A 24,941-nucleotide genomic window follows, 5' to 3' on the forward strand; every position below is an offset into this window, starting at 1 on the left:
CCTGGAGTTCAACATCTATGGCAGGCATAGCACATTTTAGCCAGTCCTTTCCTTTGCCCTTTCTTCCTGCTGACCATGCCTGTGTGGACTGGAGTTTCTTATCTATTAGGCTTTGACACATTGTTCATCTTTATGGAAAGATGGACTGAGCTTTATTTTTGGTTGAGAATAAAAGAAAAAGATTTGAGTAATCCTAGAGCTTACTAATGAGGCAATTCTTTCCTGAGGACCCAATCAATGAATATGTTGGATATTTCTTAGGTATAAGGCACTGTGCTAAATGCTGGTGGGGAGGGATATAGAGTTGATAAAGGTGTGGTCCCCGCCCTCAAGGAGCTCATAGTCTATCTGGGAAAATAAAATATATACATACAAAATTATAACTAGGGGCATTTGGGGAGCTCAGTCAGTTGAGCATCCAACTCTTGATTTTGGTTCAGGTCTTGATCTCACAGTTGTGAGATTGAGCCCCATATCAGGCTCCACGCTGAGTACGGAGCCTGCTCAAGATTTTCTCTCTCCCTCTCCCTCTGCCCCTCCCCACAGGGTGTGCATGTGCGCTCTCTCTCTCAAAAAAAATCATAATAGTATATAGAGTTGTCTAATAGAACTTTCTGTTCTAATAGAACTAATGATGGAAATGTTCTTTAATGTGTATTGTCTAATATGGTATCCACTAGCCTCTTGTGGCTGTTTAGTACTTGAAATGTGGATAATGCAACTGAGGAACTGACCTGAATTTTTAACTTAATTTTAACTCATTTAAATAGCCATATGTGGATCATGGCTTCTGAATTGGATAGCTTTGTATGAGGTATGACATGAACACTAACAAAAGAGCTGAGGTAGATAAGAGAAGACGAAGGTCATCTACTTCAGGTTGATGTAGACAGAGAAGGCTTCCAGAAAGGGGTGTGATTACAGGTGGTCCTTAGGAATACGTAGCATTCTGAGAGAAGAATATGTAGAAGATAGCACTAGCTTCTGGGAACTTTCTCAGCACTGTTGGGGGTACCAGAGAGTAAATATTGAACAGAGTAGAGTCCTATTTTGGTTTTCATTCGTCTATTGTGTTAAAAAGATGGTTGGATTTTATGAGGCAATTATCTCTCTTTCGTGCCCTTTGACACTTCCTCTCCAGGGGTCTGAGCAAATAATCTGAAGGGCAATGTGAAGAGCACGAAAATGGGAGTCAGGAGACTTGGGTTCTATTCCTGCTGTGTCATTAACTCACACACGAGTTCAGGTTTTTTGCTAAAAAGAATCAAGGTTTCTTTACTAAATGTTCTCCAGGTTTCTGTCCTGTGCCAGTGCTCTCTGATTCCTGTTATATTTTAGTGGAACAGAATGGTGCAGTCCAATGTCACCCAACTTAAAGTCTTGCTCAGGGTGGAGAATGGAACTCGATATGGGGGGTGGAGGATATACGGATACAAGAGTCTATGACCTCAACACCCTTCTGTTTTGGAGGAACAAAGCAGAGGTAAAGAAGTAGTAAACTCACTTCTAAAGTCTCTCACCCCTAAGCTAATAGGTGTGGAAAGGTGGAATAGAAGAGGGAATCACCTTAGAGTGAAGTAGGGATGAGTTTAAAGTATATTGAGAGTATATATTTGGGGTAAGATTGGGTATGGAAGAGGGTGTCTGAAAGAAGGGGGTGGTGGTAGCTGGGAAGTTCAAGTCCTGGAAACATTTTCCAACTTTGCAATTTCCCCTAAGACTTTTCGCCATTGCTGCTGCAGATCAAATGTGGTACATTGGAGCCATTGACATAAAGAAATGTTTCTTGCACAATCACTGGACATCTTAAATGCAGGATTCTGTCTTTGACAAAGGCTCTTTTGACGAAACTCTAGTCAGGCTCCTTTGAGCCCTCTTCTCAAACAGGTCTCAACCTTGGCTTATAAAAATGACCGACTCTCAGCATAAATGATTTTATCTGCTCCCATACACTAAGAGATTTGAACAAACACCAGGATAGTTTCTAACTGCTGAAGACCATGTCTTTGGGATGACCCAAGCCTGCCTGAGAAAGCTCAGTGCTGCCTGAGGAATTTATTGTTTGTTCTAGGCAAAACATGGTGGCAGGGAGAGAGGTCTCCAAAACCCCTTTTAGAGTAGTCACTTTAGAAAGCTTGCAATTATAAATCCTTCCTTGCTTCCTGTCTCTTGGAAATGCAAACATTCAAGGAGATAATTCTCACTCTCAGCCCAGTGGGCACTGAGCACCTTGCTTTAATTTGCACTGCTGCTTCCTGTCATAAAGATGCACAAAGTTTGTCTTCTGGATAAGTGCCAGTTAACAAACCCAGATGGCCTAGACACATGGACTAACCCCTAGACATGTGTTAACCCTGTTAACACCTCTCAGTGCCTTTTCCTTAGCACATGCCAGCTTTAAAAAGTCTAGCTTTTATTTTAATGATGGTGAGTTCAGTTCACACTGGGCCTTTTTCCAGCTATCGCAATAGTTGTTATTGATGAAGTCTATTCCTCTTACCACTTTAACTTTTGTCTAGTTTTGTCTTTTTTTTTTTGTTTGTTTGTTTTTAAGTGTATACATTACTCAGTGCTCTTGATGATAAGTGTACTCTTTAATCTCCATCACTTGTTTCACCCATCCCCCAACCTCCCTCCACTCTGGTAACCATCAGTTCTCTCTAGTTAAGAGTCTTGGGGGCCCCTGGGTGGCTTAGTCAGTTACGTGTCTAAATCTTGGTTTTGGCTCAGGTCATGATCTCACAGTTTGTGGGATCAGGCCTCTGTTGGATTCCATGCTGAGAGCATGGAGCCTGCTTGGGATTGTCTCTCTCCCTCTTTCTCTCTGCCCCTCTCTTACATATGTGCATGCTCTCTCTCTCACTCTCTCAAAAATAAATAAACTTAAAAATTTTCTTTAGAAAAGAGTCTGTTTCTTGGTTTGTTTCTCTCCCTTCCCTCTGCTCATTTGTTTTGTTTCTTAAATTTCATATGTGAGTGAGATCATGTGGTATTTGTCTTTCTCTGGGTGACTTATTTTGCTAAACATTATACTCTCTAGCTCCATTCATTTTGTTGCAAATGGCAAGATTTCATTCCTTTTTATGGATGAATAATAGCCCATTGTATATTTATACCATCTCTCCTTTTCTTTTTTTAGGTAGACTTCATGCCCAGCACGGAACCCAATGGAGGGCTTGAACCCAATGCCTGAGCTGAGATCAAGAGTCAGATGCTTAACTGACAGAGACACCCAGGTGCCCTGATATACCACCTCTTCTTTATCCATTCATCTGTCAGTGGACTGTTGGGTTGCCTCTATAGTTTGGCTATTGCAAATAATGCTGCAGTAAACATAGGAGCATGTATCCTTTTAAATTAGTGTTTTGTATTTTTGCGGTAAATATCCAGCAGCGGAATTACCAGATCATATGGTAATTCTATTTTTAATTGTTTGAGGAACCTCCATACTGTTTCCACAGTGGCTGTACCAGTTAGCATTTCCACCAACAGGTAAGAGGGTTCCTTTTTCTCCACATCCTCACCAACATTTGTTTCTTGTGTTTTTGATTTTAGCCATTTTGACAGGTGTGAGATCGTAGCTCACTGTGGTTTTGATTTACATTTCCCTGGTGATGAGTGATGTTAAGCATCTTTTCATGTGTTTGTTGTCCATCTGGATATCTTCTCTGGAGAAATGTATGTTCATGTCTTCTGTCCATTTTTTAATTGGATTATTTTTTGGGGGGTGTTGAGTTGTATCAGTTCTTTTTTTTTTATTTTTAAAAAAAATTTTTTTTTTTCAACGTTTATTTATTTTTGGGACAGAGAGAGACAGAGCATGAACGGGGGAGGGGCAGAGAGAGAGGGAGACACAGAATCGGAAACAGGCTCCAGGCTCTGAGCCATCAGCCCAGAGCCTGACGCGGGGCTCGAACTCCTGGACCGCGAGATCGTGACCTGGCTGAAGTCGGACGCTTAACCGACTGCGCCACCCAGGCGCCCCTGTATCAGTTCTTTATATATTTTGGATACTAACCCTTTATCAGATATATCATTTGCAAATATCTCTCCTATTCTGTAGGTTGTCTTTTAGTTTTGCTGATTGTTGCCTTCATGGTGGAGAAACTATTTATTTTGATGTAGTCCCAGAAGTTTATTTTTGCTTTTGTTTCCCTTGCCTTAGGAGACATATCTAGAAAAATGTCGCTTACAGCCAAGGTCAGAAAAATTACTGCCTGTGCTCTCTTATAGGATTTTTATAGTTTCAGGTCTCACATTTAGGTCCCTAATCCATTTTGAGTTTATTTTTGTGTATGGTAAAAGAAAGTGGTCCAGTTTCATTCTTTTGTACACAGCTGTCCAGTTTTTCCAACACTATTTGTTGAAGACACTGTCTTTTTCCCATTGGATACTCTTTTTTGCTTTGTTGAAGATTAACTGTGGGCTTATTTCTGGGTTTTCTATTCTGTTCCATTGAACTATGTGTTTATGTTTATGCCAAAACTATACTGTTTTAATTACTGCTGCTTTGTGGGGCACTTGGCTTGCTCAGTCAGAAGAGCATGCAACTGTTGATCTCAAGGTTGTGCATTTGAGCCCCACGTTGGGTGTAGAGATTACTTAAAAATAAAACCTTTAAAAAATATCACTACCACTTTGTAATATAACTTGAAGTCTGGAATTGTGATACTTCCAGCTTTGTTATTCTTTTTCAAGATTGCTTTGGCTGGGGCACCGGGCTGGCTCTGTCGGTAGAGCATGTGACTCTTAAGCTCGTGAGTTCAAGCTCCACATTAGGTATGAGCCTACTTAAAATAAAAATAAAATAAAATAATTCTATTTAAAAAGTGCTTTAAAAAAAGATTGCCTTGGCTATTCAGGATCTTCTGTGGCTTCATACAAATTTTAGGGGTGCTCTAGTTATATGAAAAAATGTTGGTATTTTGATAGGGATTGCATTAAATCTGTAGATTGCTTTGGGCGGTGTGGACATTTTAACAATATTTCTTCTTCCAATCCATGAGCATGGAATGTCTTTCCATTTCTTTGCATCATCTTGAATTTCATTCATCAGTGTTTTACAGCTTTCAGAGTATAGATCGTTCACTTCTTTGGTTACTTTATTCCTAGATATTTCTTTTTTTTTTAATTTTTTTTTAACGTTTATTTATTTTTTTGGGACAGAGAGAGACAGAGCATGAACGGGGGAGGGGCAGAGAGAGAGGGAGACACAGAATCAGAAACAGGGTCCAGGCTCTGAGCCATCAGCCCAGAGCCCAACGCGGGGCTCGAACTCACGGACCGCGAGATCGTGATCTGGCTGAAGTCGGACGCTTAACCGACTGCGCCACCCAGGCGCCCCAATATTTCATTATTTTTGCTGCAATTGTAAATGGGATTATTTTTTTCATTTCACTTTCTGCTGCTTCATTATTGGTGTATAGAAATGCACTATATTTCTGTAGATTGATTTTGGATCCCGTGACTTTACTGAATTCACTTATCAATTCTAGTAGTTTTTTGGTGGAGTCTTTATGGTTTTCTGGTTTTGTCTTTCTTTGACAATTGTGTGTGTGTGTGTGTGTGTGTGTGTGTGTGTGTGTGTGTGTTTGCTGATATAGAAGGGGAACAATTTCTGGTCATTCTAGCACTTCTACACCAGGGCAGCTTTAACTTTGCCCTCAAACTGCATAGCACTGTCAGTCTTCCACCTGCACCCTCTCCAATGCCCCTCTCTTCTGTTCTCTGGCTTTAATTGGGGCCTTGGTTTCCATGCTGGCAGGTAAACTGGATGTCTCTGAGTCACTTTTGAGCTCCTCTCCTCCCTCCACACCTTCAGGTTCTATTCTCTCTGGAGTCTCCTCTCCTTCCATTCTGGATGCAATTTGCCCTAGGTCAGGACACATCATCTCTTGCCTAAGTGAATCTAATTACCTTTTAACTAATCTCCCTATCTCCAGTCTCCACAGAACTCTAAAGTGCTCCTTTTAGAACACTGAGCTGGAAAAAAAATAATAAATAAAAACAATAAATAATAAATAAATAAATAACTGAGCTGATCACCTCACTTTCCTTCTCAGAACTTTTCTTGGCTCTCTCCATGACCTATTGAACAAAGTTGAAACTCCTTAGCAGGCATTTGGGGGCCCCCATTACTTGCCTTGACCTAAACACCTCCTCCCTTTTCTACCATGGAAACTGTGATTTCTATTTCTTAAACATGTGCATCTTCACACTTCTAGGGTTATGCTCACGTTCTTTTGTCATTCTAGGATAAATGGCTCCCTCTCCCCCATTTCTGCCAATAACCAGTATTTTATTTTTTTCGAGGCCTGATTCAAATGTCACCTTCTTCATGAAAACATTCCTAATAGTCTGAGTCAGAATTGTTTCCTTCCTCTGTACTTTCAGCTTCTATAATTTTTTTGAAAGTCAGGTTCATAACTGAGATATAATTTATACACAGAAAAATTCACCCCTTTTAAAGTGTATATTTCTATGAGTTTTGACAAGCATACATAGTTGAGTAACTTATCATTACCACAATGAAGTTATAGAGTATTTTAGTGAAACCAAAAAGTTTCCTGTGTCTCTTTGTAGACAATTCCCTCCTCCCATTCCTAGTTCCTGGCAATCAGTGGTCTGTTTTTTTTTTTTTTTTTGTCCTTATACACCTTATATCATTTAAATAGCATTTCCCCCATAGGCTTCATTTGTGTACACATCTTTCTTTCACTGGGTTGTAATCTTGCAGGCAGAGAGCTATAATCATTCACCTTTGCATTGCTCATGGTTCCAAGCACAAGTTCCAAACGCATTCATTATGTGCCAGGTCACAAATATTTGATAAACGAAAAGGCGAAGAAAAGGGAAAGAAAGGAAGACCAGAAGAAAGGAAGGAAGGAAAGAAAAAATAAAGGAAGAAAAGAATGAGCCAAAGAATAAATGGACAAATAGGCCTAGGAGAATTCTGATTCAGCAGTGGGGCAGTTGACAGGGTACACGCTAGTTTAATGAATTATTCTGACTTCTTAATCTGAGCTACCAAAGCAGTTACTCTTAAACACCTAAACATAAAATATATTGAAGTTTGAATCAGCAAGACGGACACTCTAAGTTTGGGAAGGAAGTTTTTTTTTTTTTAATTTTTTTGAATGTTTATTTATTTTTGTAAGATAGAACGACAGAGCATGAGCAGGGAAGGGTCAGAGAGAGAGGGAGACACAGAATCCAAAGCAGGCTCCAGGCTCTGAGCTGTCAGCACGGAGCCCCACGCGGGGCTCGAACTCACAAACCATGAGATCATGACCTGAGCCAAAGTTGGACACTTAACCAACTGAGCCACCCAGGTGCCCCAACGAAGTCTTAATGTAAGTGACTTAAGTTTTGCTAGTGGGTAGGAAACAACCACCCACCAATCCCAGGTTAAGCTGTCTCTGATCTCCTTGCATATCACACCATCATAACTGAGATATGAGATGTTTTGTTCTTAGTGTACAGCACATGCACTTAAAAGTTCCAAGGGAGTTAAAGGAAGGAGAAAGGTAGGGCTAAGTAACCCATAGTCATAGTGTTATATGCTTTATACTGTTTTATTTAATTCTCACGACTACTCTCTCACTGAAGTTAAAAGTAAGTAGGAAGTAACTCTTTGTTGGGAAAGGAAATAGATAATTAAAGGAAGTTTAGGGGTATACTTCCAAGGGAAGGGGCAGGTTAAAAACTATTTTTAGTTCAGGATAAGTTCTTTGCAGTTGTTCTTCTGTGAAATCACAATAAGCAAGAAAGGACAAGAGTCCAGGGTAATAAACTTTTTTTTTTTTTTTTTGAGGTCTATCAGTTCAAGGTACTTCTTTCTGCTGGTGTGGCCACCATGTTCATTTCTGAAGCCAGTATGATGTGAAGGAACTCTAGTGTGCTATTTGATGAGGTTGTCAGCTGAGGCACATGGCAGAATTTTGGGGCTAAGGGGTATAGTTAGTAAGTGGGTAATAAGAACTGCCTTCCTTCTGTATTACGGTGTCATGGGAATTTAAAGTGATTTTGCAATCGCTCTTGGGAGATAATTTTCTTGGTTCTTAGAACAAGTTGGAAGATAAACTTTGGACAATGTATTATACTATGCCCTTTGCAATTAAATAACCCAAGATAATATGTTAAAGTTTAGTGGAGATTTAAATTCCTGAGCTGATTAAAGAGTTAAGACTGTTAGGTTTTTAAAATGTTAATATTACTCCCAGAGTTTCTAGGCATTATGTAGTGATGAATTGCATGTTTCCATCGCTTATTATTTTTCTATCTTGCAGAACAGCTCAGCATTAAATAACAACTAAAATTACAGTTCAACCTGAAGCCTTGGGCCAGAGCAGGAAGACCTTGAATTTCTGGCTGACTTTGGGCTGCATCGCATCCACGAAAAGTGGAACCATTGAAAATTAAGGGTTTGTCCTCTAGCCAGGCTTCTCAAAAAGAAAAGGGAGATGACCCAAAAGATAAAATCATGAATGAAAATGGAATTATTACAACCAATCCCTCAGAGATACAAACAATTATCAGGGAATACTATGAAAAATTATGTGCCAACAAATTGGACAACCTGGAAGCAATGGACAAATTCCTGAACACCCACACTCTTCCAAAACTCAATCAGGAGGAAATAGAATGCTTGAACAGACCCATAACCAGCGAAGAAATTGAATCGGTTATCAAAAATCTCCCAACAAATAAGAGTCCAGGATCAGATGGCTTCCCAGGGGAGTTCTACCAGACGTTTAAAGCAGAGATAATACCTATCCTTCTCAAGCTATTCCAAGAAATAGAAAGGGAAGGAAAACTTCCAGACTCATTCTATGAAGCCAGTATTACTTTGATTCCTAAACCAGACAGAGACCCAGTCAAAAAAGAGAACTACAGGCCAATATCCCTGATGAATATGGATGCAAAAATTCTCAATAAGATACTAGCAAATCGAATTCAACGGCATATAAAAAGAATTATTCACCATGATCAAGTGGGATTCATTCCTGGGATGCAGGGCTGGTTCAACATTCGCAAATCAATCAATGTGATACATCACATTAACAAAAAAAAAGAGAAAAACCATATGATCCTGTCAATCGATGCAGAAAAGGCCTTTGACAAAATCCAGCACCCTTTCTTAATAAAAACCCTTGGGAAAGTCGGGATAGAAGGAACATACTTAAAGATCATAAAAGCCATTTATGAAAATCCCACAGCTAACATCATCCTCAACGGGGAAAAATTGAGAGCTTTTTCCCTGAGATCAGGAACACGACAGGGATGCCCACTCTCACCGCTGTTGTTTAACATAGTGCTGGAAGTTCTAGCATCAGCAATCAGACAACAAAAGGAAATCAAAGGCATCAAAATTGGCAAAGATGAAGTCAAGCTTTCGCTTTTTGCAGATGACATGATATTATACATGGAAAATCCGATAGACTCCACCAAAAGTCTGCTAGAACTGATACATGAATTCAGCAAAGTTGCAGGATACAAAATCAATGTACAGAAATCAGTTGCACTCTTATACACCAACAATGAAGCAACAGAAAGACAAATAAGGAAACTGATCCCATTCACAATTGCACCAAGAAGCATAAAATACCTAGGAATAAATCTAACCAAAGATGTAAAGGATCTGTATGCTGAAAACTATAGAAAGCTTATGAAGGTAATTGAAGAAGATTTAAAGAAATGGAAAGACATTCCCTGCTCATGGATTGGAAGAATAAATATTGTCAAAATGTCAATACTACCCAAAGCTATCTACACATTCAATGCAATCCCAATCAAAATTGCACCAGCATTCTTCTCAAAACTAGAACAAACAATCCTAAAATTCATATGGAACCACAAAAGGCCCCGAATAGCCAAAGTAATTTTGAAGAAGAAGACCAAAGCAGGAGGCATCACAATCCCAGACTTTAGCCTCTACTACAAAGCTGTCATCATCAAGACAGCATGGTATTGGCACAAAAACAGACACATAGACCAATGGAATAGAATAGAAACCCCAGAACTAGACCCACAAACGTATGGCCAACTCATCTTTGACAAAGCAGGAAAGAACATCCAATGGAAAAAAGACAGTCTCTTTAACAAATGGTGCTGGGAGAACTGGACAGCAACATGCAGAAGCTTGAAACTAGACCACTTTCTCACACCATTCACAAAAATAAACTCAAAATGGATCAAGGACCTGAATGTGAGACAGGAAACCATCAAAACCTTAGAGGAGAAAGCAGGAAAAGACCTCTCTGACCTCAGCCGTAGCAATCTCTTATTCGACACATCCCCAAAGGCAAGGGAATTAAAAGCAAAAGTGAATTACTGGGACCTTATGAAGATAAAAAGCTTCTGCACAGCAAAGGAAACAACCAACAAAACTAAAAGGCAACCAACGGAATGGGAAAAGATATTTGCAAATGACATATCGGACAAAGGGCTAGTATCCAAAATCTATAAAGAGCTCACCAAACTCCACACCCGAAAAGCAAATAACCCAGTGAAGAAATGGGCAGAAAACATGAATAGACACTTCTCTAAAGAAGACATCCGGATGGCCAACAGGCACATGAAAAGATGTGCAGCGTCGCTCCTTATCAGGGAAATACAAATCAAAACCACACTCAGGTATCACCTCACGCCAGTCAGAGTGGCCAAAATGAACAAATCAGGAGACTATAGATGCTGGAGAGGATGTGGAGAAACGGGAACCCTCTTGCACTGTTGGTGGGAATGCAAATTGGTGCAGCCGCTCTGGAAAGCAGTGTGGAGGTTCCTCAGAAAATTAAAAATAGACCTACCCTATGACCCAGCAATAGCACTGCTAGGAATTTACCCAAGGGATACAGGAGTACTGATGCATAGGGGCACTTGTACCCCAATGTTCATAGCAGCACTCTCAACAATAGCCAAATTATGGAAAGAGCCTAAATGTCCATCAACTGATGAATGGATAAAGAAATTGCGGTTTATATACACTATGGAATACTACGTGGCAATGAGAAAAAATGAAATATGGCCTTTTGTAGCAACGTGGATGGAACTGGAGAGTGTGATGCTAAGAGAAATAAGCCATACAGAGAAAGACAGATACCATATGGTTTCACTCTTATGTGGATCCTGAGAAACTTAACAGGAACCCATGGGGGAGGGGAAGGAAAAAAAAAAAAAAGATGTTAGAGTGGGAGAGAGCCAAAGCATAAGAGAATGTTGAGAACTGAGAGCAAACTGAGGGTTGATGGGGGGGTGGGAGGGAGGAGAGGGTGGGTGATGGGTATTGAGGAGGGCACCTTTAGGGATGAGCACTGGGTGTTGTATGGAAACCAATTTGACAATAAATTTCATATATAAATTAAAAAAAAAAAGAAAATTAAGGGTTTGTTATGGAACTGCTGTTTCAGGAAGATAAATCTGGCTGCGTTTGCAAATGTCTGGGACAAAGAAGAGATAGAGGGAGTCCACTTGGAGGCTACTGTAACATCCAGGCTGAGGTGATCAGAGCCGGGGTGTAAAGGAAATGGTAAGACATGAAAAAAGAAAATAGTGTCTGCAACCAACACTAGACGATAAACAGACCCAGTAAGGTTGGGTGAGTGAGGAAGTGAACTGAAAGAACGGCTCCGTGTTCTCCATAGGCCCGAAGTTGTGAACAGAGGCCCCTCAATTCCTCTTCCGTCCTTAACGCGGACGTCCTGGGATCAACTGGAAAGCTCCAGCCTCAGGCTGGTCAGGCCAGCAAAAGGCGCATAGGCGGAAGGACCCGCCAGGCGGACCCGCCAGGCAGGTCCTGCAGCTTGCCCGTCCTCGCAGCCTCCGCTCTAAAGCAGTCCCTCTGGTTTCTACCCTTCTCTCCTCACCTTTGGGAGTCCCCAGATCACCCCCCACCCTCATCCTCCAGCCTTGGCCGGCACCGCCCTCTGTCCCTCCCCTCCCCCTCCCCCTTGGGGGGCTGACTCGTCCGGCTGCCACGTCTCACTGATGACATCACCAGGGCCGCTCGGTCTTAGCCAATCCGCTAGGGGGAGTCCGAGCGAAGTCCAAGCCAGCGAGTCAGCGGGGCGGGGACCAGGGAGGGGCAAGAGGGTGGGGAGGTGAGAGAGTGGGGAATGGGGCGAGCGACAAGCTCTCAAGTACGCATGCACCAGAGGCGCGGGGTTTGGCGGGAAGTTGAGTCCTGGTTGACACACCGCACCGTCCGTCTCCAGCTCCCGCTGTGGGTTCGAACTCTCTTTCCCGGCGTGCCACGCGGTGCGGCCGCCCTTTGGGCTGTGTAAAGACCCCTCGGTCTAAGGCTTTCCTATTTCCTGGTTCGCCAGCGGCCATTTTGGGTGGAAGCGATAGCTGAGTGGCGGCGGCTGCTGATTGTGTTCTTAGGGGACGGAGTGGGGGAAGACGTTTGCTCTCCCGGAACAGCCTATCTCATTCCTTTCCCTCGATTACCCGTGGCGCGGAGAGTCAGGGCGGCGGCTGCAGCAGCAAGGGCGGCGGTGGCGGCGGCGGCAGCTGCAGTGACATGTCCAGCATGAATCCCGAATAGTGAGTGCAGGAGAGCACCGGTCGGCTGGGTCCGTGGGCCTGCTTGGAAAAGCTTAAGAGGGGCGAAGAGGGCTGAGGCGGGAGTGAGGGCCTCGGCCAGGGTGAGGTGAGGGTGGTAAGGCAGGAGATGCTGGTGGCCCGGAGTCGGGCCCCATTGTCTGACGGAAGAGGGGTGGCCGGGGGGAGGGGTCGGGTCGGAGGGGTGAGCCGCCCGGGCCTGGACCGGGTCTGGTTGGAAGCCCTCAGTGCCGGGCCGGTGCAGAGGAATAGTCTGTTGAGGGGGTTGGGGAGTTTGGGAGTCGGTGGTGGGGCGGCGGGAAGGGGGGTAGTTTCTCGCAGAGGCAGTGACTTTTGAAGGAAGACTTATTTTTAAGGGGGGAGAGGATAGACTGGGAGAGCTGTCCTAGAGGGCACTGTCAGACCCTGCGCCCGCACTCTGCGGAGCTGTCAGAATCGTCAGGGTGGAAACCTGCTTTACTTGTAAATCTTGAGCTTGTTGGCTCTTTCTTTCACTCTCCCGGCCAGGCTGCAGGTAATATGGATGCTTTTCCCACTGCGTGGGATTGAGGGGAATGAGTAGATGGTGAGAAGAGATTTTATTTTACATTTTTAGTTTAGTTTTTTTTTTTTTTTTTTAACTTATTCCCTGGGGTTTTTTAAAAAATCACGGGGCCCATTGCCTTTTTTTTTTTTTTTTTTTTTTTAGAGGACACTGAAGTCATTTTGTCTTGTGTAGGTCGAGAAAAGAAAAACAACTAAGACGTAGGAACATTTTTCTGATGTTATCAAACTAAAGGAAGACTGCTGTCAAGTTGAAAGAGAAACGAATGGGCTCTATGATCTGTAGGTTTTGGATTACCTTCTTGAATGCTCGAAGATAGGGAATGAGGTTCCATGACGTGTCATGAAAAGTTAATGCATTTCTTTTTCTTACTCAAGAAGTCACCACAGCATATGTGACACACCTGGCACCTTTCCTGGGAACTGGTGTTCACTTTTCTTGGGAAGATTTCTTTGGGCTGTCTTTAATGGCCCTTAAAAAAAAAGTCCTCCTTCAGCTTACATATATAAATTAATGAATGGAGGAGATTTAATTGGTGTTCTTCAGCATCAGAAGGCTTTGGGGTAGAGAGGGAATTTTTTTTTTTTTTTTAAGCAAAAGTAAGTATTTTAAAAGTTGACTTTATTTGCTTCTTTGGTCAGTTAGTGCTAAACAGTTCCCCTAAAAGGTCTACCCATCAGTTTAGCTGACTGTCATGTGTGTGTCACATGGTTCTTGCAAAATGCATTCTGACTTCAAGTTTTGTAATACGGTGGTTTGATGCTGAAATGTCCCCTTTTGCACTAAACAGAAGCCATTCTATTTCATTAAAATTTTATATACTTTAAGAAATTGAGGATCGTGTTCCCATAGTGCCATGTTTGCTATGTTGGCAGTTTTTAATTTCTTTATCAGACTCCTAGGACAAAGTTGGTTTTGCACAATTAGGGAGAGTTGAACTTGAGGTTCCTAATTTGGTGGTTTTCCTAGCAACAATAAAGTACATGGATTTGTCACTTTATGGAGACTTGTAAACCTTGTCCATTAGGGGAGTTCCTTCTATTTGCTGAATATATTTAGTACTATAAATAGATTTTGAAGATTAGTTTAACAGAACCATGACAAATTATTTGGCCTCTGAATTTGTTTCTCCTTCTATAAAATAGGATAGCAGTCAGTATTCCTATCAGGGTAGTTGTGAGATTCAAGTGTATGCAAAAGAAGAGCACTCCAGGTGGTGTGTGTCATGTCATTATCATGTGTGACATTCTAGTAGTGCTAGGATTTAGGAATATAATCCTTACCCTTAAGGAGTTTATAATGGAGTATAGAAAATAGTTTGGTAAATGCCAGTAGAGTTCATTCCAGATGTGCAGCATGGATAGGAGCAACAAGAGTTCACGGGAGGGTGGAGGGTTGTGGTTGGGCAGTTGGGTTCAGGAAGAATTTATAGAAAAGAGGCTTGTGAGAGAATTATTAGCAGTAGATTTAGAGAAGCTCTAGGGAGTGGGGAGGATTTTTCAAGGGGGAAGAAAGGAAAATGGCTAGTAAATGGCAATGATAGTAATTCTTAAGTAAGTGCCAAACCATCCGTTAATGATCTCAACAGGATCAAACCCAGAAGTCATTTTTATGCTTTTTCTGCTATCGAGTATGCCCGTAACTGGCCAATTATACTTCTAGTCTAGACTGTGTCTAATAAAATAGGAGTTGGGAAAACCTTTGAAGAGCATTAGTGAAAATTACTTGGAGAGGAGGTGATGGGTATTTTATTAGGGAAGGTCACAAGGGCAAGCAGCAAGCAGATTTTTAACAATGTGACTTGCGTTTTTTCTTTTTGTCTTTAATGAAGTTAACCATCATAAAAGTAGTTAGTGAAAAATCGGAAAATAGAGAAAAGAACAAAAATTCTTATACGTCTATTTACTTTAGTACCTGTTCTAAACTTTAAAATCTTTTATTTTTTCTTAAATTAAAACTTTTAATGGGTGAGTGCTTTCACAATTCTATGGTGTTGTCTTAATAGCTTATACTTATAGCCGTATATGTTAGGTATAATATACGTTACAATACGTGTGTATTTTGGCATACACATATGTTGATGTGAAAGGGTAGAACACTAGATAATGTTTAAAAGTGCTCTCTAAATATTCCTTGTTTTTGGTTTATCATCTAATTTATCTTATTCCTTTTAGAAACTTTTAAAATCTGCTTCATGGGTGCCACTGAATTTGGTAAAATGAAAATGGGTTCTTGATAAAAGAAAAAATTTGGTTCTCTCAGAAGGAACAGGGTTTTTTTAGATTATTGATCGACATATAAGATTGCCTGTTGGTAGCTTTTTTACTGAATGCTTTTACTTTATGATCTTTTAGTTGTAAACTTGGTTTGGGAGGAGGAGAATGAGAAATATAGCAGCCAAAGATTAAATTTTAAGCTGTCCCTTTGACTACTTTCTACATTATTTGGCTAATATGGGAGAAATGACAACCCTGGGTTATCTTTATGGTAGAAGTTAAGGGTAATGACTGATTTGTGAATTTCAAGTACAAACAAGAAAAAGCAACTGGAAGTGGAATCTCAATAGTGGGAAAAGTAGGTGAAAAGATAAAATTCTTCTTTTTTCTGGAGATCTGAAGATTTTTTGAGCTAGGTGGTGAAGCAGGCAGTGATTATTTCAGCACACTGGTTAAGAAATACTTAGCATTATTGTCATACCAGAAACATTTTTCTCTAATCCATAAGCTTTTGGTGGATTTTTTAGTGTCAAGAAAACCATATTGGCTACTTCATCTGTAAGGAGTGTGTTAAGAATAAAGTGTGGGTACTTATCATGGATATACCAATTAACTACAATAGGAAGGACTATAGTCATCTTCTTGGATCACCTGTAGTTCTTTAATGTAGAAAAATTTTATAGTGGGGACCCTGGGTGGCTCAGTCGGTTAAGCGTCCGACTTCGGCTCAGGTCATGATCTCACGGTCCGTGAGTTCGAGCCCTGCATCCGGCTCTGTGCTGACTGCTCAGAGCCTGGAGCCTGCTTCAGATTCTGTGTCTCCCTCTCTCTCTCTGCTCCTCCCCCTTCATGCTCTGTCTCTCTCTGTCTCAAAAATAAATAAACATTAAAAAAAAAAAAGTTTTATAGTAAATGCCTTGTTTATGTTTTAACACGGCTTCCGAATGATGTTTGAGATCATGGCCCAGGAATTAATCAGTCTTTCAAACTTTGCTCTTCTAACAGGAGACTAATAATAGTAGACTTAATGAACATTTGCCTTTTTCTTTCTTTCTTTTTTTTTTCTGCCTGCACTTTTAACATAAGAGTTTGAAAGTAAAAGCAACTTAATATGTTTTGTTATCTGACAATAATAAGTATGTCATAATTGGCTTTCATACACTTTTTTTTTTTTTTAGCACTTTTTTTATTAAAAAAGAAATCAACTAGGGGCGCCTGGGTGGCGCAGTCGGTTAAGCGTCCGACTTCAGCCAGGTCACGATCTCGCGGTCCGGGAGTTCGAGCCCCGCGTCAGGCTCTGGGCTGATGGCTCAGAGCCTGGAGCCTGTTACCGATTCTCTGTCTCCCTCTCTCTCTGCTCCTCCCCCGTTCATGCTCTGTCTCTCTCTGTCCCAAAAATAAATAAACGTTGAAAAAAAATTCTTTTTAAAAAAAGAAAAGAAATCAACTAAAGTAAGTTGCCTTTTTTTGGTTGTCTTGATGAGTTTTGGGTGGTGTTGATAATGGTTTGAAAAATTCAGAAAAGTTTAAAGAAGAAAAATAACCAGTATTCTCACCATCCAGAATATACTTTCTTAATTTCTGTAGAGAATCAGCATGTGTGATTTTTTGGGGAGTGTGTTTCCGGCAGCTATGTAGAATCTACAGCATGACTCTTAAGAGTTTTGTGTGAATATATGATCTTGTCAGGTCATTTGAAGAGAACTGAAATTTGGCATTTAATATTTTTTTCATCATTAAGTTAAAATGAGAATTTTTGACAGTTTCTTACATATTCCAAATAAAAATTTTTTAAAAATATTAAAAGATGAAAGAGCTTCAGAATCCAGTGGTCTCTTGAAAACACTTTAGTTGACTTTTAAAGAGAATTTTGCTTTCTGAGTAATTTTGTTTCTTGGATATTTCAGTCTTTTTTATTCTGAAAGCAGTCTTAGTAATTTATCTATGTGCTACCATTTTGTTATATTCACATCCTACTAGCAATCCTTTGTGTGCATGTATTTCTTTCCTTGGCAACCTTTGACTATATGTTTAGGATAGTTTTACTATTTGCCATTGTAGTAAAGTTTCATTTTTGATAATTAATAGCTTTTTTTTTTTTGCTAATGTTATCTATTCTTGTCTCTTTCTAATGTATGAAAATATTTAAGGTCAAGTTAAATGCTTTTTAAGGTTTCTGAGATTTAAGGTTTGCTAAAAAATACTTTGAGTGTTTTAAGATGAAAATAAACTAAAAATGGATATAGAATGCCAATGCATGAGGTATTTTAGATATGTAGCTTATCAGCTTTTTACCACTGTCTGAGCTCAACTTTGGAGTTTCAGTAAAAGAGGCAAAATGCCTCCCCCCTTCCCCCACCAAGGAGAGAGGCATGGTCAGACTACTCCTCTCTTTTCCTGTAGAAGGTGGAGCTGAGATTGCTTTTTTTGATGTCTAGAATAGTATTTAGGGAAGAACACCTAGGTCTTGGCGTTTCTTTCAAACTGCTCTTTGTTTCAGATAATAAATAAAAGGGTAATGTGGGGTGATATTTGGAAAAAAATAATAGTCCTGAGGAGTGAGAGAAAAAGTGTTGGTTTGTTGAGAAATGGGGTACAGAGGAGGAGTAGGAAATGAAGTGTTCCTTGGTAGTTCTGTGACTGGTTGGCTCAGTTGCTAGGAGCACTCTGCTTTATTAAATCCAAGGTTGTGATAGGTTCCGATTAAGTTTACACTGTTCCCTGTTTGTAGATTTCCTAATTCTGACAGGTGGTGTTCATGTAAACGCCTTTGTTTATAAGGGGGACCATTCTTTGGAAACATCATTTTTTTTTTTTTTTGACAGAAGCTACTATTTAACGAGGGCTTACTATGTGCCAGCCACCTGGCTTCAGGGGCATTTTTTTTTGCAGTCTGTGCTTCAAACTAGTGAGCAATTACATAAATTATGTAATTGAAGTTTTCTATGAACAGTGATAGATTGAACTTGTCTGAATATATTTCCTTTGAATAACAATAGTACTTAAATGGAATTATTCTTTGTTTTTTTCACTCTGCCTATAGATATTTTCCAATAACTTGATTTAGGGCAGTTATTCTTTTTTTGTTTTGTTTTTTAATTCCCGTTAACATATATTGTTATATTAGTTTCAGGTGTACAATTACACCTGCAAGAGCTCAGCACTTCCATACATCACCTGGTGCTCATCACCACAAATTCACTCCTTAATCCCCATGCTTATTTAAGCCACGCTCCATCACCCTCCTCTCTGGTAACCATCAGTTCTCTATAACTAAGAGCCTGTTTCTTGATTTGTTCCTCATTTTTTTTCCCTTTTATTTTGTTTCTTACATTTCAAATATGAGTGAAGTAAGGTATTTGTCTTTCTCTGACTTACTTCCCTTAGCATCATATGCTTTAGCTCCATCCATGTTGTTGCAAATGGGAAGATTTCATTCTTTTTTATGTCTGAATAATATTCCATTGTGTATATACACAAACACACACCCCATATCTTTTTTGTCCATGGATCAATCGATGGACACTTGGGCTGCTTTCATATCTTGGTTCTGGTAAATAATGTTGCTATAAACATAGGTGTACATGTATCCCTTTGAATTAGTGTTCTTGTATTCTTTGGGTAAATATAAAGCAGTTTTTCTTAACCCATTTATTATGGTCATGTACTCCTAGGAGCATTTGATGAAATCTGTGGACATGCTCCCTTTGTGCATACATACTTAAAACATTTTGCATAAAAGTGCATGCTGTTTATACTCAGTTTAATTTAAAGTCTGGTATTGAGCTAATTAGCTTTAAAATGTGAGATTTATTTGGGTATGCTTTATTTTCATGAACTATTCTGTGCTTTCCTTCTTTTTTTTTTTTAAATGCTACCTTTCTGTTTCTCATTGAATTACTAATATATGAGTTGTTTCCAAGAGCCTTGAAACAGGCACATGAAGTTCACAGAACATTAGTGTTTGCATTAAGAACAATAGATCATTTCTGTAGTATCTTTACTACCTCAGTAAAGGATATAGTTAGGATAATGCCTAGCCAAGTGTGATATAGTCTTAAGTGTTTGATGAAACTTATACAAATAGTCGAATAGCTAGGTTTATAAAAGGACATTTGAAGCAACTTTGTGAAATACACACTGGATAATCATTTAGTGCTTTATTTGTAGATTGGTGGCTAGCACCTGTCTTCATAAAGACCAATTGGATTCATCACTTACTAAAGCTAATGAAGTCTGAACTGTAAAATTTACCATGCTTTTTTGAGCCAAGCTGACTTATTTTCTACCAACACAAATGTTCTAAGTTAATTTAAGCAGTGAATCACACTTTACTTTGTATTTGGTCAGGTCCTGTGTACTAGTTCATAATCTTTTGACTCATTCTGATAGGTTTTATATGTATGACTTAAGGTTTTTATCATCTGAGTATGTAAAATACATCATTGAAGGAATATGGTGTGATAAAAAACAGCATTTGGAGTTACAAACCCTAGGTTTAAGTTCAGATTGACACTTACCTCTGCAAGTCATTTATGCGTTTTTCGCCTGTTTCTTTCTCTATAAAATGTGATTAATACCACCTCAGTTCTGAGTCTTAAGAGTAAACTGTACAGTGCTATAGAGATGTTATTTGACATGTATATTTTAATAAGGGATATTAGACTGTAAATGGCCAGTGGTTTCAGTTTTAAAGCTTTTCTCACATATGATTACTCATCACCCAATTAGTCTGTTTTTGTCTACTTTAACAATTTTAATACACATTTAAAAAAAATCTTCTAGTAAATGCATACCTATGTGTGTGTGTATATGCATGCACACACACACACACCTTACAAGAAAGCTTGGTAAAGAAAACAGCCAGCCCTTTCTCTGTCATTAATTAGAATATGCTAGGAGTTGGGGATGGGGGGGGGGGGGTTTTTTTTTTTATTGTGAAAGATGGACTCTGCTCGGAGGTGCATACCAATTTGTTAAGAAGATGGCTCATGGGGGCACCTGGGTGGCTCAGTAGGTTAAGCATCGGTTAAGTGTCCCGCTCTTGATCTCGGCTCTGCTCATGATCTCTTCGTGGGATGGAGGCTGTGTGTCAGGCTCTGTGCTGGTGGCATGGAGCCTCCTTGGGATTCTCTCTCTCTTCCCCTCCCCAATCCATGCTTTTCACTTTTGCAAAATAAATAAGTTAACTTAAAAAAAAAAATGTCTCATGCTCAAACAAGTATAATTGGTATCACAGTATTATCACAGATTAAATCTTGTGATGCTTTTAAAAAATAGAATGGCAGAATAGGTGATGCAGAAGATTTAGAGAAAGGGCCTATGATTTCTATCATTAACAGGAAGTTTTACTTATGTTTTCTTTAGCTGGAGAGTAACAGAGTACTGAGGAGGACTCTCCAGAACCCTTGATGCTAGTCTTGGGATGTAGTCAAGAGCTAACAATTTGAGTTGTCATCAATAGCCAGAAATTTTATTTATGTACATTCTTTCCTTCAGTCCTGTGAAGAAATAGTGTCCTAGGTTTACAGATGTGGAAACAAAGGCAGAGAAGAGTTTAATGGCTTGCCTAAGGGCATTCAGTAAGCAGCAGAATTGGAATTTTAACTCAAGGGCCTGTGATTTCACAGTCCTAGTATGCGGTTTCCAACTTACTATGTGTGGTTAACTCTAGAAATTTAAAATTTGAGCCAGTTAATTAGGCGACTAACATTTTTGTGGTCAGTGTCTTTTAAAATTTATGATTAGAGAGGTTTTTAAAAATGTTAAAGGTTTGTGAAATACATGTTACGAGGTACATATTATGGTCTTTGACTTTCTCTTTCACATCTTGGGTTGGTATTTAAAGCTTCCTTAGGCTTGAAGTCAATTATTGTATCCATTCTCAGTTTTTCTACCCTCATGACTATTCTTGAATATTTATACTTGGGGCCTTGGAAGTCATGGATGTGTTTCTGTGAGTAAAGCAAGTGAAGCAGAGAACTGCCTTTCTTTTGCTGGAGAGGGCACCCTTGCTGCAGACCATGTTACTATGTTGTGTGTGCTAGGCTTTGGGAGTTGTGACTGGTGTGATCATAGTACTTACAACTGTTAGTTGGTAATTTTTAAACCTTTATTTTAGATTATACTAGTAAATTCCTGTGGTATTTTGTCACCATCATCTGAACAGAGGGTTTGGATAAATAGCTTTAAAGTTTTTGTCAAAGCTCTTAAAGGTTTTCGTCAGGTTACCTAGCGGTTTGGAGGGAGGAAGGAAAAATAATAATAATTGCCACTTATTGTGCTTCTGTAATGTGCCAGATACTGTGCTACAGGTTTTAGAGGCATTTTTTTCTAAATCTGACAAGAAACCTAAGGTAGAGGGTGGAGCTTGAATTCAAATACCGGTTGTTCCAGCTCTAAAACCCGTGCAGGCTTTGAAAGGTAAAAGAAGTAGAGGATATTTACATCTCCTCCCTGGCATATTTTTCAGCAAATACTGGTTACATAGGTTGTAAGACCTATCTACTTTTATTGTCCTCTTGTATGACTTGCCGCTTTGTTTAGAGCTACCAAAGTATCCTTCATTTTCAGAATTCCAACTTTGAATTTTTGGAACACTTCTAAACTGAGCTGAAATGGAACCTGGAGAATTAATTTATTGTCTCTAAATATCAAAGAAAAACGTGTACTTTTATGAATAGCTTATGGGGACAATTTTTAAAAAATTGCTTGGCTGTTTCGTTAAATTTGGAAGAAAGACTGTTGTACTCTGAGATACTTGATGATTACTTTGACAGTGCTTTTGTCCATAGCTGAAAATTTATTTTTTATTGTTTTTAAGTTTGTTTGTTTATTTATTGAGAGAGAGAGAGAAAGAAAGAGTCCTAAGCAGACAACGTACTGTCAGTGCAGAACCCTGTGCAGGGCTTGAATTCCCAGACTATGAGATCATGATCCAGCTGAAAACAAGAGTCGGACCCTGGTGCCCCTGTTTTGTTTTTTATGTAGTTTAGTCTTCAAAGTAATATGTGCTTTATAAAATTCAAACAATGGAAATATGTGAAGGAACTAAAAGTTTTTACCTCTTTTCTCCAGCCTGATGGTCAATTTTGAATTGTTTTCCGTGGAGCATACTTAAAATGAGTGAAGGGGAGCACCTGGGTGGTTCAGTTTGTTCAGCGTCCGACTTCGGCTCAGGTCATGATCTCACAGTTCTTGGGTTCTAGTCCCACATGGAGCTCTCTGCTGTCAGCACAGAGCCTGCTTCAGATTCTGTCCTCCCCCTTCCCTGCTCAAGTGTGCGTGTGCGCGCGTGCTCTCTCTCTCTCTCAAAAATAAAACATTAAAAAAAAAAAGTGAAGAAGAAAAGTTGATGTCAGACACAGTTAACTGCAGCCCAAGTTTTTATTAATCATTCCATACCCTAGAGTGTAATAGAACAGTGTATAGTTTAATAGTGAATTAAAATTTGGCCACTGTGCCATAATATCATAGTCATAATTTTGTTTTAAATTTTTTATGTGAGCTTAGGTTATTTTCAAGTATGACATTTATAAAAAAGGTAGAATAACATTCTACCTTTCTCAAGGGAATTTGCTCTGGATGAAAAACACATTTACTTTCCACTGAACTTTTAAAAATAGTAGGCCTTTTCTAAGATATAGGTGACATGAAGTTTGTATTTTGGGAGTACTGTGTGGATAAAAACGACTTTATATTGTAGCCAATTGTTTTGCTTTTGTCTTTTCTTCCTTGGTATGTTTCCAGAGGGTGGAATATTGAAAGTTGTGTTAATGTCAGTCAGCTTTCTCTTACATATGACCTATGTTTGGTAATCTAAATTTTATTTCATAAAAGAAAAATGTTTATTCTTATTTAATCCAAAAAATTGACTTCATATACTTGTGGCTATATTGGGAATGTGCCAGTGCTATCTTGACTGTGCTCTACCTATTTAGAAATCATTTATGTTATGGTAGTAATGCTGGATGAACTTGCAGAGGTGTTAAGTCTTTGGAAAAAACCTCTGGTTAAAACTTTTCTTCCTCTCAAATAATTTGTTTTGTGTTATAAGAGTAATATGTATTTATTGCAGACTGTGAAAAAAGTAAAGAAGGTATCAGTTGTAATCCTAAAATTTAGAAGTGTCCATTTTCTCCCAAATCTTTTATGTATGTGAACATTTTTTAAAAACAAAAGTGGGAAATGAATTATACTAAACAAAATGTAATCTTTTCACAAGTGTTTCACATAAACAGTCTCTACAGGTTTTAGAATTCCCAGTAGCATTTTATTTTATTTTATTTTTATTATTAATGTTTATTTATTTTTGAGAGACAGAGAGAGCATGAGTGGGGGTGGGGCAGAGAGAGAGGGAGACACCGAAACTGAAGCAGGCTCCAGGCTTTGAGCTGTCAGCACAGAGCCTGACTCGGGGCTGGAACTTGGGAATGGCAAGATCATGACATAAGCTTAACCAGCTGAGCCACCCAGGCGCCCCTCCCGGTGGCATTTTAGATTCAGACATAAGTGGATTCATCCCTTACTACGTATTTTATGTACAGTGTGGTAACTTCATGAGAAGGAAAACACTTTACCTAAGTAGAATTTTGAACCAAAGTTTGTTTTTGTAACTTTTTTAAAGTATAATCATGTTCTCACAATAGGGACTTTTTTAAAAATACAGAAAATTATCTGTTAGTGCTTGCATGCAAAAATGGCAGAGGTATCAAGATTATAATCAGATCATAAATAATGGAAATAGAGAATTTCCAATATTGATTGCTGAAGTAGACCATGAATTGACTTACAGGAGATAGTGAAAGAATTTTTTTTTTCAATCGCCGTTATCTTTGATGCCCCACCACCCATTAGTTAAAGGCTGTTTATTTCCCTGAATCTGTCTCTTTCTATCCAGCCTTAATCTGTCAGTCTACCTTAACTGTCTTTGCTTTCTCACTGAATTATCTCCTGTTTAAATTAAAATGTAATCTTTGCTCATGTTAATATAAGTTCAAGCAGTTCAAGAGTTTTCTCTAATACTTGTGCCTCAAAAGCAGCTTTTAAGTCTTTATTTTGTAGATTCCAGCAAGATTTCTGATTTGTTGATTTAACTTGAGAAAACACAAAATATGTCTCTTATGTTTAAAAAATAACAGCTAGCTTTTCTTTTTCTTAAAAAAAATTTTTTTGGGGCGCCTGGGTGGCGCAGTCGGTTAAGCGTCCGACTTCAGCCAGGTCATGATCTCACGGTCCGTGAGTTCGAGCCCCGCGTCAGGCTCTGGGCTGATGGCTCGGAGCCTGGAGCCTGTTTCCGATTCTGTGTCTCCCTCTCTCTCTGCCCCTCCCCCGTTCATGCTCTGTCTCTCTCTGTCCCAAAAATAAATAAACGTTGAAAAAAAAAATTTTTTTTTAAATGTTTATTTTTGAGAGAGAGAGACAGAGTGTGACCACAGGAGAAACAGAGAGAGGGGGAGAAACAGAATCTGAAGCAGGCTCCAGGCCCCAAGCTGTCAGCAGAGAGCCTGACACGGGGCTCAAACCCACAAACCAGCCCCACAAACCGTGAGATCATGACCTGAGCTAAAGTTGGATGCATGATCGACTGAGCCACCCAGGTGCCCCAGGAGATAGCTTTT

General features: G+C 39.5%; 1 protein-coding gene across 1 annotated transcript in view; it reads left to right on the forward strand.

Annotated features, from left to right (window-relative positions):
- The first annotated feature begins 12,303 nt into the window (after nucleotides 1-12,303).
- Nucleotides 12,304-24,941, forward strand: part of RAB1A (RAB1A, member RAS oncogene family) — a 31,453-nt gene continuing 18,815 nt past the window's right edge. The window contains exon 1 of the mRNA XM_040458253.1: nucleotides 12,304-12,543. Within this exon, the coding sequence (XP_040314187.1) occupies nucleotides 12,521-12,543 (23 nt within the window). The 5' untranslated portion in view covers nucleotides 12,304-12,520. The remainder of the gene's footprint in view (nucleotides 12,544-24,941) is intronic.

This window comes from Herpailurus yagouaroundi, unplaced genomic scaffold (genome assembly GCF_014898765.1).
Source record: "Herpailurus yagouaroundi ecotype Mexico unplaced genomic scaffold, PumYag 221, whole genome shotgun sequence".
In the NCBI taxonomy this organism is placed as follows: Eukaryota; Metazoa; Chordata; class Mammalia; order Carnivora; family Felidae; genus Herpailurus; species Herpailurus yagouaroundi.